Here is a 14,028-nt window from a genome sequence, read left to right as displayed (position 1 = left end):
TCAACGGGTCTGCCATATTCAGATCCGTGTGTATTTTGCAAATTTCTATGTCAACAATGCTCTGCACGGAGCTACTCTAGCTAATTTCTCCCACTTTCAATATGTATCCATATTGAGACTTAGAGTCACCTGGATCAGTGTCAAAACTTGCATCGACGTAACCCTTTACGACGAACCTTTTATCACCTCCATAACCGAGAAACATATCCTTATCTCACTAAGGATAATTTTGACCGCTGTCCAGTGATCTACTCCTAGATCACTATTGTACTCCCTTGCCAAACTTAGTGTAGGGTATACAATAGATTTGGTACACAGCATGGCATACTTTATAGAACCTATGGCTGAGGCATAGGGAATGACTTTCATTCTCTTTCTATCTTCTGTCGTGGTCGGGCTTTGAGTCTTACTCAATTTCACACCTTGCAATACAGGCAAGAACTCCTTCTTTGACTGTTCCATTTTGAACTACTTCAAAAAAATTTCAAGGTATGTACTCATTAAAAAAACTTATCAAGCGTCTTGATCTATCTCTATAGAACTTGATGCTCAATATGTAAGCAGCTTCATCGAGGTCTTTCTTTGAAAAAACTCCTTTCAAAAACTCCTTTATGCTTTCCAGAAAATTCTACATTATTTCTGATTAACAATATGTCATTCACATATACTTATCAGAAATGATGTAGTGCTCCCATTCACTTTCTTGTAAACATAGGCTTCACCGCAAGTCTGTATAAAACTATATGCTTTGATCAACTCATCAAAGCGTATATTCCAACTCCGAGATGCTTGCACCAGTCCATAGATGGATCGCTGGAGCTTACACATTTTGTTAGCACCTTTAGGATCGACAAAACCTTCTGTTTGCATCATATACAACTCTTCTTTAATAAATCCATTAAGGAATGTAGTTTTGACATCCATTTGCCAGATTTCATAAAATGTGCCAATTTGCTAACATGATTCGGACAGACTTAAGCATCGCTACGAGTGAGAAAATCTCATCGTAGTCAACACCTTGAACTTTGTCAAAAACCTTTTTCGAGAAGTCTAGCTTTGTAGATAGTAACACTACTATCAGCGTCCGTCTTCCTCTTGAAGATCCATTTATTTTCTATGGATTGTCGATCATCGGGCAAGTCAACCAAAGTCCACACTTTGTTCTCATACATGGATCCCATCTCAGATTTCATGGCCTCAAGCCATTTCGCGGAATCTGGGCTCATCATCGCTTCCTCATAGTTCGTAGGTTCGTCATGGTCAAGTAACATGACCTCCAGAACAGGATTACCGTACCACTCTGGTGCGGATCTCACTCTGGTTGACCTACGAGGTTCGGTAGTAACTTGATCTGAAGTTACATGATCATCATCATTAGCTTCCTCACTAATTGGTGTAGGAGTCACAGGAACAGATTTCTGTGATGAACTACTTTCCAATAGGGGAGCAGGTACAGTTACCTCATCAAGTTCTACTTTCCTCCCACTCACTTCTTTCGAGAGAAACTCTTTCTCTATAAAGGATCCATTCTTAGTAGCGAATGTCTTGCCTTCGGATCTGTGATAGAAGGTGTACCCAACTGTCTCCTTTGGGTATCCTATGAAAACACATTTTCTCCGATTTGGTTTTGAGCTTATCAGGATGAAACTTTTTCACATAAGCATCGTAACCCCAAACTTTAAGAAACGACAACTTTGGTTTCTTGCCAAACCACAGTTCATATGGTGTCATCTCAACGGATTTAGATGGTGCCCTATTTAACGTGAATGCAACTGTCTCTAATGCATAACCCCAAAACGATAGTGGTAAATTGGTAAGAGACATCATAGATTGCACCATATCTAATAAAGTACGGTTACGATGTTCGGACACACCATTATGCTGTGGTGTTCCAGGTGGCGTGAATTGCGAAACTATTCCGCATTGTTTCAAATGAAGACCAAACTCGTAACTCAAATATTCTCCTCCACGATCAGATCGTAGAAACTTTATTTTCTTGTTACGATGATTTTCCACTTCACTCAGAAATTTTTAAACTTTTCAAATGTTTCAGATTTATGTTTCATCAAGTAGATATACCGATATCTGCTCAAATCATCTGCGAATGTCAGAAAATAACGATACCTGCCGCGAGCCTCAACACTCATCGGACTGCATACATCAGTATGTATTATTTCCAGCAAGTCTGTTGCTCGCTCCAATGTTCCAGAGAACGGAGTCTTAGTCATCTTGCCCATGAGGCATGGTTCGCAAGCATCAACTGATTCATAATCAAGTGATCCAAAAGCCCATCAGCATGGATTTTCTTCATGCGCTTTACACCAATATGACCTAAACGGCAGTGCCACAAATAAGTTGCACTATCATGATTAACTTTGCATCTTTTGGCTTCAATATTATGAATATGTGTATCACTACGATAGAGATTCAATAAACCATTCACCTTGGGTGTATGACCATTGAAGGTTTTATTCATGTAAATGGAACAACAATTATTCTCTGACTTTAAATGTATAACCGTATTGCAATAAACATGATCAAATCATATTCATGCTTAACGCAAACACCAAATAACATTTATTTAGGTTCAACAATAATCCCGAAAGTATAGGGAGTGTGCGATGATGATCATATCAATCTTGGGACCACTTCCAACACACATCGTCACTTCACCCTTGACTAGTCTCTGTTCATTCTGCAACTCCCGTTTCGAGTAACTAATCTTAGCAACTGAACTAGTATCACATACTGAGGGGTTGCTATAAACACTAGTAAAGTACACATCAATAACATGTAAATCAAATATACCTTGTTCATTTTGCCATCCTTCTTATCCGCCAAATACTTGGGGCAGTTCTGCTTCTAGTGACCAGTCCCTTTGTAGTAGAAGTACTTAGTCTCAGGCTTAGGTCCAGACTTGGGCTTCTTCACTTGAGCAGCAACTTGCTTGCCGTTCTTCTTGAAGTTCCCCTTCTTCCCTTTTCCCTTTTCTTGAAACTAGTGGTCTTGTCAACCATCAACACTTGATGCTTTTCTTGATTTCTACCGTCGTCAATTTCAGCATCACGAAGAGCTTGGGAATCGTTTCCGTTATCCCTTGCATATTATAGTTCATCACGAAGTTCTAGTAACTTGGTGATAGTGACTAGAGAACTCTATCAATCACTATCTTATCTAGAAGATTAACTCCCACTTGATTCAAGTGATTGTAGTACTCAGACATTCCGAGCACATGCTCACTAGCTGAGCTATTCTCCTCCATCTTGTAGGCAAAGTGCTTGTCAAAGGTCTCATACCTTTTGTCATGGGCATGAGTCTAAATACTAATTTCAACTCTTGGAACATCTCATATGCTCCGTGGCGTTCAAAACGTCTTTGAAGCCCCGAAGCCGTAAAGCATGGTGCACTAAACTATGAAGTAGTCATCATATCGAGCTTGCAAACGTTCATAACGTCTGCATCTGCTCCTGCAATCGGTCTATCACCTAGCGGTGCATCAAGGACATAATTCTTCTGTGCAGCAATGAGGACAATCCTCAGATCACGGACCTAGTCCGCATCATTGCTACTATCATCTTTCAACATAGTTTTTCTCTAGGAACATATCAAAAATAAAAGGGGAAAGCTATACGTGAGCAATTGATCTACAACATAGATATGCAAATACTATCAGGACTAAGTTCATGATAAATTTAAGTTCAATTAATCATATTACTTAAGAACTCCCACTTAGATAGACATCCCTCTAATCATCTAAGTGATCACGTGATCCATATCAACTAAACCATGTCCGATCATCACATGAGATGGAGTAGTTTTCAATGGTGAACATCACTATGTTGATCATATCTACTATATGATTCACGCTCGACCTTTCGGTCTCAGTGTTCCGAGGCCATATCTGCATATGCTAGGCTCGTCAAGTTTAACCCGAGTATTCTGCATGTGTAAAACTGGCTTGAACCCGTTGTATGTGAACATAGAGCTTATCACACCCGATCATCACGTGGTGTCTCAGCACGAAGAACTGTCGCAACGGTGCATACTCAGGGAGAACACTTATACCTTAAAATTTTAGTAAGGGATCATCTTATAAAGCTACCGCCGAACTAAGCAAAATAAGATGTATAAAAGATAAACATCACATGCAATCAAAAATATGTGACATGATATGGCCATGATCATCTTGCGCCTTTGATCTCCATCTCCAAAGTACCGTCATGATCTCTATCGTCACCGGCATGACACCATGATCTCCATCATCTTGATCTCTATCAACGTGTCGTCACATGGTCGTCTTGCCAACTATTGCTCTTGCAACTATTGCTATCTCATAGCGATAGAGTAAAGCAATTATTTGGCACTTGCATCTTATGCAATAAAGAGACAACCATAAGGCTTCTGCCAGTTGCCGATAACTTCAACAAAACATGATCATCTCATACAACAACTTACATCTCATCACGTCTTGACCATATCACATCACAACAAGCCCTGCAAAAACAAGTTAGATGTCCTCTACTTTGTTGTTGCAAGTTTTACGTGGCTGCTACGGGCTGTGCAAGAACCGTTCTTACCTACGCGTCAAAACCACAATGATTTTTCGTCAAGTATGTGCTGTTTTAACCTTCAACAATGACCGGGCGTAGCCACACTCGATTCAACTAAAGTTGGAGAAACTGACACCCGCCAGCCACCTGTGTGCGAAGCACGTCGGTAGAACCAGTCTCGCGTAAGCGTATGCGTAATGTCGGTCTGGGCCGCTTCATCCAACAATACCGCCGAATGAAAGTATGACATGCTGGTAAGCAGTATGACTATTATCGCCCACAACCCACTTGTGTTCTACTCGCGCATATAACATCTACGCATAAACCGGGCTCGGATGCCACTCTTGGGGAACGCAGTAATTTAAAAAAAATTCTACGCACACGCAAGATCATGGTGATGCATAGCAATGAGAGGGGAGAGTGTCGTCTACGTACCCTCATAGACCGTAAGCGGAAGCGTTATAACGACGCGGTTGATGTAGTTGTACATCTTCACGATCGACCGATCCTCAGCACCGAACGTACGGCACCTCCGCGTTCAGCACACGTTCAGCTCGGTGACGTCCCGCGAACTCACGATCCAGTAGAGCTTCCGGGAAGAGTTTCGTCAGCACGACGGCATGGTGACGGTGATGATGATGCTACCGACGCAGGGCTTCGCCTAAGCACCGCTACGATATGACCGAGGTGGATTATGGTGGAGGGGGCACCACACACGGCTAAGAGATCAATGATCAATTGTTGTGTCTATGGGGTGCCCCCTGGTCACGTATATAAAGGATGGAGGGAGGAGGAGGCTGGCCCTCATACGGCGCGCCAAAGTGTGGAGTCCTACTAGGACTCCCTAGTCCTAGTAGGATTCCACCTCCCACATGGAATAGGAAAAAGGGAAGGGAGAAAGAGAAGGAAGGAAGGGGGCGCCCCCTTTCCCTAGTCCAATTTGGACCAGTCCACGGGGAAGGGGCGCGACCACCCTTGAGGCCTTTCTCTCCTTTCCCGTATGGCCCATTAAGGCCCAATACGAATTCCCGTAACTCTCCGGTACTCCGAAAAATACCCGAATCACTCGGAACCTTTCCGATGTCCGAATATGGCCTTCCAATATATCGATCTTTACGTCTCGACCATTTCGAGACTCCTCGTCATATCCGGGATCTCATCCGGGATTCCGAACTACCTTCGGTACATCAAAACACATAAACTCATAATACCGATCGTCACTGAACGTTAAGCATGCGGACCCTACGGGTTCGAAAACTATGTAGACATGACCGAGACTCATCTCCAGTCAATAACCAATAGCGGAACCTGGATGCTCATATTGGCTCCCACATATTCTACGAAGATCTTTATCAGTCAGACCGCATAACAACATACGTTGTTCCCTTTGTCATCGGTATGTTACTTGCCCGAGATTCGATCATCGGTATCTCAATACCTAGTTCAATCTCGTTACCGGCAAGTCTCTTTACTCGTTCCGTAATGCATCATCCCACAACTAACTCATTTGTCACATTGCTTGCAAGGCTTATAGTGATGTGCATTACCGAGAGGGCCCAGAGATACCTCTCCGATACACGGAGTGACAAATCCTAATCTCGATCTATGCCAACTCAACAAACACCATCGGAGACACCTGTAGAGCATCTTTATAATTTCCCAGTTACGTTGTGACGTTTGATAGCACACAAAGTGTTCCTCCGGTATTCGTGAGTTGCATAATCTCATAGTCATAGGAACATGTATAAGTCATGAAGAAAGCAAGAGCAACATACTAAACGATCAAGTGCTAAGCTAACGGAATGGGTCAAGTCAATCACATCATTCTTTAATGATGTGATCTCGTTAATCAAATGACAACTCATGTCTATGGCTAGGAAACTTAACCATCTTTGATTCAACGAGCTAGTCAAGTAGAGGCATATTAGTGACACTCTGTTTGTCTATGTATTCACACATGTACTAAGTTTCCGGTTAATACAATTCTAGCATGAATAATAAACATTTATCATGAAATAAGGAAATAAATAATAACTTTATTATTGCCTCTAGGGCATATTTCTTTCAGTTTTGTAGTTGTGCATATTCAAGCCGACCAGGCTTGTGGTGAACACATATTTGAAAACATCCACCAAAGAAATATATATATTTCAATAGAATAATATTTGTAATATATTATATCTGAAGTGGTATAGTTCATTAATTATTTAATCATGATATATTTGTTGAAGAAAACATAACTACATTCATAAAATACTTTGGCATAGACTACTGATGTAAGAGCAACTCTAACATAGTCGCCAATTGGGTAACCCTGTGAGGCATATGGAGCACACTGCATATGGATACAGAGGCTGCCATGGCAAAGCACAAATGTGGAATCCTCAGAAAAGCGCATTTTATTAAAATTTCCCTTGTGCGACCCATTTCTCAGTGGCTAGAAGACATATTCCTTTCCGATGTCAACAATGAAAGTCTTTAAACTAGGATTTCAACTGGGATATCAACTAAGATTTCAACATGAATTTACAAAATGAATTTTCAAAACAATTACAACTTGGATTTCCACAACCTTGGACACTATGATTCTCTACTGATTGAACTATATTCTGTTCCTCCCCTTGGAAGTGACCTCATAGGTGGTGAGGCTTCAGTTGCTACGATCAACCACGTGGTCGACGAACGCATGTGCATCCTGATGCGGGATACAACCACATTTTTTTAAGACCAGCATGCGCACGACATCCATTTCCGCGTAGGTGGCCACTGAGATGCGATCGAAGTAGTCGAGGGTGGCAGGGAGGCAGGTGCGGCTCACGGTTCAGCCTTATGATGCGTGTTATCCTTAACCCACGCGGAGTAGTGGCACACCCTCTCCCAGAACTTTTCTCTCAGCACGGTCCTCTTCGGTCTCACCGAGGAAGGTCCGTGGGGAGTGCTCAACTGCATAGAGATGGGCGTTGAGGGTGATTGTAGCGATGATGGGGAAGTGCGATGAGAGGGGACGGGTTCACAACTGCCTTAGTGCGAGGGGGCGATGGGGTGAGTGTGGTGGCGACAATGATGGGGGCGAAGGAGATTTTACATACCTGAGTATGGGCACGCTCCGGCATAAAATGGGGCGGATTTTCCGCGTGCATATAGGGAAAGGGTGCGGAACGTGACGACGGCCATTAATTGGCGTTGTTCGTGGTGAAAAGGTGTTTGCTGCATTGACACATGCGGAAGCGGCAGCAGTGCGGATGACAACGCTGTTGACCGATCAACGCGCGGGAGGAAGAGATCAACCTGAAACGTCGCTTCTGCGCGAGCGGTTGTGGATGGGGAGAACTTCATATCAACATCCACAACCTTGAAATATGAAGGCTACCGAGAGCGATATGTAGCATGCTCCATAAATTATGCCGATCCATATGTATATAACAATTCTGCTAGAGTGTCGTTTTGGACCAAAATCACTATATCAACGGTTATTAAGTAAGAGAAACGGGTCGGCTAGGAGGGTCGGCTAGGGGGGTCGGCTAGAGTTTCTATAGTGTTGTAGGTAATGCCTGCCACGGGTGGCATTTTTTTTCTCAAGAATAAATGGACAGAAGAACTTGTATATAAAGTATGACGTTCTTTTCCTACCATTATGCATATGCTTTAGGTTCTAGCCTCTAGAATACACATTTGCTGCGTCACCGCTTATTATCACACCAAACTTCTGGCACTTTATGACATAATATATTTTATTTTATCAAGACCCCGACACCTACCGTTGAAAGCAAGGACCATAGCATCATTCGAGTAGAGCTCACATCACAAGCAAGAAACAGAGCAAACAAAGTTTGTCATAGATTCCGTCGCATAGCTTCATACTCCGTATACTGCACCACGCTGTCGATCGAAGCACGTCCGCAACCGGCAGAGACAAGATGACCACGAAGGAGCCGATCCCGCTACTGACACCGCACAGGATGGGCCGGTTCGAGCTCTCCCACCGGGTGGTGCTCGCGCCGCTCACGCGCTGCCGCTCCTACGGCAACGTGCCGCAGCCGCATGCGGCGTTGCACTACTCGCAGCAGGCGACAAAGGGCGGCCTGCTTATCGCCGAGGCCACCGGCGTCTCCGCCACCGCCCAGGGGTTTCCTGATACTCCTGGCATCTGGACGCAGCAGCAGGTCGACGCTTGGAAACCCATCGTTGATGCCGTTCACGGCAAGGGCGCTCTGTTTTTCTGCCAGATTTGGCACGCCGGAAGGGTCTCCTCAAACGGTAAGTTAGGGGTCCATGACATTTTGTGTTGATGAATTGTACTGAGTACCGTCACAATTTTTTACCTGATCCTGCGATTTATTTGTGGCTACTATTTTTGGGCTTTGGTTTTACCGTAAATAAATTAGATTTCCAGCCGGATGGGCATGCGCCGATCTCCAGCACCGACAAGCAGATACCGCCTGATGCTGAGTCCGGCATGGTCTACTCCTAGCCTAGACGGCTTCAGGCAGATGAGATACCGTTGATCGTAGATGACTTTAGACGCGCCGCTCGGAATGTCATTGAGGCGGGGTTCGATGGTGTAGAGATCCACGGAGCACATGGGTTTTTCTTGGAGCAGTTCATGAAAGATAGCTCAAACGACCATACTGACAAGTATGGTGGCAGCCTTGAGAACCGATGCCGCTTTGCCGTGGAGGTGATTGATGCTATCATCCACGAGATCGGTGTGGATCGTGTGGGAATTAGGTTGTCTCCGTTCGTTGACTACATGGATTGCTTCGACTCTAATCCACATGTGCTCAGTACCTACATGGTACAACAACTCAATAAGCACAAAGGGTTTCTTTACTGCCACATGATAGAGCCTCACATGACCATTGTGGATGGCCGCATGCAGATACCCCATGGGCTATTGCCCTTTAGGAAAGCATTTAATGGCACTTTTATTGCCGCTGGAGGGTATGATCGAGAGGAAGGCAACAAAGTGGTGATTGATGGTTATACTGATCTCGTTGCCTATGGGAGGCTATTTCTGGCTAATCCGGATTTGCCTAAGAGATTCGAGCTAGATGTCCCCTTGAACAAGTATGACCGGTCCACCTTCTACACGCAGGATTTTGTCATCGGTTACACAGATTATCCTTTCTTTAATGGCTCAAATGCAGAGTAGTTTTATTGTCCCAACTTCAATCACTGATGTGGTTCGCTTATAAATGTAATGATTTATTCAATATGTGAGTTCACGTGCATGTGCATTGTATAATTTTCACAAATAATTTATTTGTGCTTTCCACTGTAATGCCAAAATATAGAGATATTCATCTTGTGACAAATGTTCGTACGTATTTGTTTTTATTTCGGTACAAGTGTGGATTCACATTGTTCTTCATTTGAAAATAAATCCAAGAGATATGTGGTTGTAGTATATAATGGTTTCGCTCACTCATTCAATTTGTTCTTCATTATTAGGTTCTTGAAGTGGTGGCTTTGGATAAACCCATCTATATTCATTGGGATTGATCCCCGAGGGTAGGGTAGAGGAAAGAGGGGCATTGGGCTCGGCCATCGCATTGGGAGTATATGTTTCACTGAGTTTGTAGAAGTGTGATCGCTTAGCTAACTTTCTGTCTCATTTTCTGTTTGACACACGTACATCTATTGTTTGAGGTGCACATGATGGACATTATCGTGCTTCTTATTCTGACCTGCTGTTTACCACAACTTTCTGATCGCATCTCCGTATTGTGTCTTAGAAAGGTAACTTTGTAAGGTATAAACTAACGTTAACCTTGTGGTCTGTAGAAACTTGAAAGTTTCAATCCATTTACCAGGGCACACGTTTAGGAGTACAGCGGTTTTGTCGGTTTGGAGCAGATCTTTAATCCAGGAGTACTAAGAGCATCTCCAGCTGTTAGGCCCCCTCCCCCGGGACGCCGAAACAGAGCCGCCTGGGGATGGACCGGCGCTAGATTGGCGCGTGGGGGCGACTCCTCTCCCAGTCGTCGGCCCACAGATCGCCGCAGGCTCGGCGCTATTTCATACAATTTTTTGCAAACTCGGCGAACTTTCACGAACTTGGCGAAATTTCATTGAAATTTGTACAAAAAACATAAGAAACATGGAACTACGCCCGCGTCCACCGCCCGCCATCTACATGCCGAGAAGCCTGTAGAAGCGGGTGTAGTCGCCGCCGCCATCGTCGTCGTCGTCGTCGCGCGCCTCGCCGGAGCCGCCGCCGTCCCTGCTACACCCCTGGCCAGGGTCGCCGACGCGCGGTGGGCCGCTGGACGGCCCGGCCTCGTCCTCCTCGTCGCTGTCGAGGACAATGACGCCCACCTCGCGCCCGTGGCGCCGGGCCTAGAGCTCCGCGTATGCCCGGCGCTGGCGGAGCACCTGCTCGCGGACATAGTCCTCCTTCGCCCACTTGAGGGCGGCCTCGTCATCGGGGGCCACCATGTCCGCGTGCTCTGGCTTCACCGGGAGCAGCCCCGGCTCGGTCTTCGGCCGGACCAGGCGGAGGGAGCGCGGGGAGGGACGGGAACCCTCGTTGATGACGAGGGCCCCGCCGCGGGTGCGGCGCCGGAGCGGCGTCTCCTCCAGCTCTGGCTTGACGGGGCGGAGAGCTGGCGATCCGGAGGGGGGCTGGATGGGGCAGAGAGCCGGCAAGCCGGAGCCCGACGACGATGACGTCCCCGGCTCCATTCGGCGCGGCGTCCAGCAGCTGCCACGCCGGCGAGAGAAGGACGGCCGCGCCGGGTACTCGAGGCGCGACACGTTGCCTGTCTCGATGTGGTCGAGGACAGCCTCGAGGGTGCGGCCTGGCACACCCAACCACTCGCGCCGCCTGTCGGCGTTGAGGCGGCCGCGGGGGATGACGCCGTTGACGGAGGCGATCTGCTCTTGGCGGCGGCGCTCGAAGTACATCGTCCACAACGTTTCACTGTCGGCGGCGTACCTCGGCTCGTTCCACTGCTCCTCCGCCAGGGACGAGCGGATGCGGGTGATCTCGGCCCGCAGAGCAGCCCCTTCGGGCGCAGACGGCACCGGGACGCCGCCGGCGCTCAGCTTCCACGCCCCCGGCACACGCATGTCCGGGGCGCCGGATACTCGGCCTCGTAGAGGAGGCGCGCCTCCGGCTCTTGGAGGTGGCGACGGCCGAAGCCGTTCGCCGCCGCGCCGTCGCCAGGAAAACCTCCCGGCCATTTGTTCGTCGGCGGGAAGGGGGAGAGGGTTGCTTTGTGCGCCGGAGAGGGGGGGAAATGTTGTGGCGTCCACCGGCGGGGAGGTCGCCTTATATAGCCGCAGCGGAGCGGCGAGAGGCCGCATGCCGGGCGACGTGTGGCGGGAGAGGCGGGACGCGCGTCGCGGCGCCTTCACCGCGCCGCCTGTGAGGCATCAATGGAGGCTGACCGGCCGGCAGCCTTCGCATTGATTCCCGCGGGAACCGTGGCGATGAGGACAACGAAGCGGCGTCTCGCTGACTCGGCGGGGCCATCCTCGTTCGCGCCAAAATCGCTCGCCCCGGCGCCCCCAGGCGCCCCCCAGCGCGCCGGGTTCGGCCTGAGTCCGCCGACGCCAGTTTCGGCCTAAACCGGCGAAAAAGGGCTCCTGGGGGCGCGACTGGGCCGATTTTTGGGCGCCGGCGGGGAAAAATAGCCTGAAGGGACCTGTTGAGGACGCGGCTGAAGATACTCTAAAGATCGGGGAAACCTCTAACCTGAAGGATTTTAATCAAGGCTTCCCAGTTTACAGACTCGAAAGCCTTTTTAAGGTCAAATTTGATACATAGTGTTGGCTTTGTTTTGCCCTGTGGCAACAGTTTAGAAGGTCAGCGGCATGGACAAAATTTTCAGCGATTGATCTGCCCGCGAGGAAGCCGGTTTGGTCAGCATGAACGAGGAGGGGATGAGTGCTTAGTATGTTTGTTACTCCCTCCTTTCATCTACATAGAGCTTAATGCGTTTTTTAAGACCGCCTTTGACTATTGACAAAATTAATAGTACATGACATGCACAACGTGAAAATTATATCATTGAAAGCTCCTTTCGCACACGAATTTAATGATGTGCTTTATGTAAGTTGCATGTCATATATTATTGTTCTAATATTTGATCAAAGTTAGCCTCGAAAAATATATTAGGTCCTATATAGATAGAAGGAGGGAGTAGCACTTTTATAAGTGCTTTGACCGAGCAGTTTTGAAGAAAAATGGGAGGAAGGCGTCAGGAGTTATTGCGGCCTCGTTCTTAGGCAGAAGAACGATTAGTACTCGGTTTAAACTTTGAGTGTCAAGAGAGTCTGTAGATCGGACCTTGTAGGAGGGTCCAGAATTATCTGTAGAAGTCAAGGTCAAAACTTTGTAAAGTATAAACTAATGTTTATTTTTTTGCGAGAAGTATAAACTAATGTTAACCTTGTGGCCTGGAGAAACTTGAAAGTTTCAATCCAATAATTATTGCTGGTGATCTCAACCGTGCTCATCCAAATATTAGCATTCACAATTCGTGAGTAAGTTATATCCTTATGCTTATACTAGCAAAAGGCCCGTGCATTGCAACGGGAGAAAAAAAAAATACCACATGCTCTTAATTTACAAAAAAATGTCTATAATCTGAGAATTTGTAGCTACGGCCTAAACAAAGATGGTGTTAGCCTACAAAAGCGTAGTTCAAGACTTCACATATATTTTATTTCAACACGGCTTGCATACAGATTTAATCCGTACAAAAAACGGACAAGTGATCATGCATTTATTCATGTCATGTGTGAAATGGGGTATTGTTACGGGCCGATAAAGGAAAACGACAAAAACAGACGATGACACATTAGCACACTACAAAGACATGTGTGCATCAAGAGTGGTTTTCAGTTTAATAACTCTTAAACACTTTTTTTCACATGCATATTTCTTAAATACATGAAGAGTTGTTAAAAAGATACATGATTTTTTAAGCATAAAGAGAGACTTTTTTGTCTGGAAAAGAACATTTTTTGTATGGTCTCCTGTGGATGCAGGTACTTACGTCCATATTTCATCACTATTTCTTGCCATACATGTCATAGGTATTGGTCCCTGTTTCATCATTTTTTATATTTTGTGAAACATGTCTTTTATTTTATTTTTTCCCGTGCATGCCTCCTTTTTACTTTTTGCCATGCATGTCCTCTCTTTTTTCTTCTTATACATATGATAATAGTGCAACATCTCATCTTTATTGGATCTCCTCTGTTTTTTCATTTATTTATTTTATAGCGGACATCCCATCTTTATTGGGTCCTTCTTTTATTTCTTGTCATGCACGTCCTTATTTATTGGGTGTCTTTAGCAAATTTATCTTTAATTTCGTGTCCAATCCTGATTTTGCTGAGGTGTTCATCCCCAATCCGAATCACTACCGAATAAAAGAAAGACGGATAATGCATTATTGATTAAGATTGCATCTTAGATAATATTTTTAAAAGAATTGTTAACAGGTAAAATAACATCATGTTCATA

The 14,028-nt window shown here is 45.8% G+C and overlaps 1 protein-coding gene across 3 annotated transcripts; it reads left to right on the top strand.

Annotated features, from left to right (window-relative positions):
• Positions 1 to 8,319: 8,319 nt before the first annotated feature.
• On the top strand, positions 8,320 to 10,325 carry LOC109758146 (12-oxophytodienoate reductase 1). Of its 3 annotated transcripts, none has more exons than XM_073502900.1 (2): positions 8,320 to 8,807; positions 8,936 to 9,838. In XM_073502900.1, exons 1-2 carry the CDS (start codon positions 8,468 to 8,470, stop codon positions 9,019 to 9,021), a joined length of 426 nt encoding a protein of 141 aa, XP_073359001.1. In that variant the 5' UTR covers positions 8,320 to 8,467; the 3' UTR covers positions 9,022 to 9,838. The 3 variants fall into 3 exon arrangements, with proteins under 3 accessions (XP_073359001.1, XP_073359002.1, XP_040252585.1); XM_073502901.1 differs by lacking the exon at positions 8,936 to 9,838 and adding an exon at positions 10,002 to 10,325 and having other exon boundaries at positions 8,348 to 8,807; XM_040396651.3 differs by having other exon boundaries at positions 8,518 to 8,807.
• Positions 10,326 to 14,028: the final 3,703 nt, after the last annotated feature.

Source organism: Aegilops tauschii, chromosome 7 (assembly GCF_002575655.3).
Source record: "Aegilops tauschii subsp. strangulata cultivar AL8/78 chromosome 7, Aet v6.0, whole genome shotgun sequence".
Classification (NCBI taxonomy): domain Eukaryota; kingdom Viridiplantae; phylum Streptophyta; class Magnoliopsida; order Poales; family Poaceae; genus Aegilops; species Aegilops tauschii.
Note: the sequence above shows the minus strand (reverse complement) of the source record. Positions and strands in the feature narration are given on the sequence as shown.

Excerpts from the sequence above, each read along its gene's own strand:
- LOC109758146 (XM_040396651.3), top strand. The coding sequence starts at position 9,154 with ATGAAAGATAGCTCAAACGACCATACTGACAAGTATGGTGGCAGCCTT.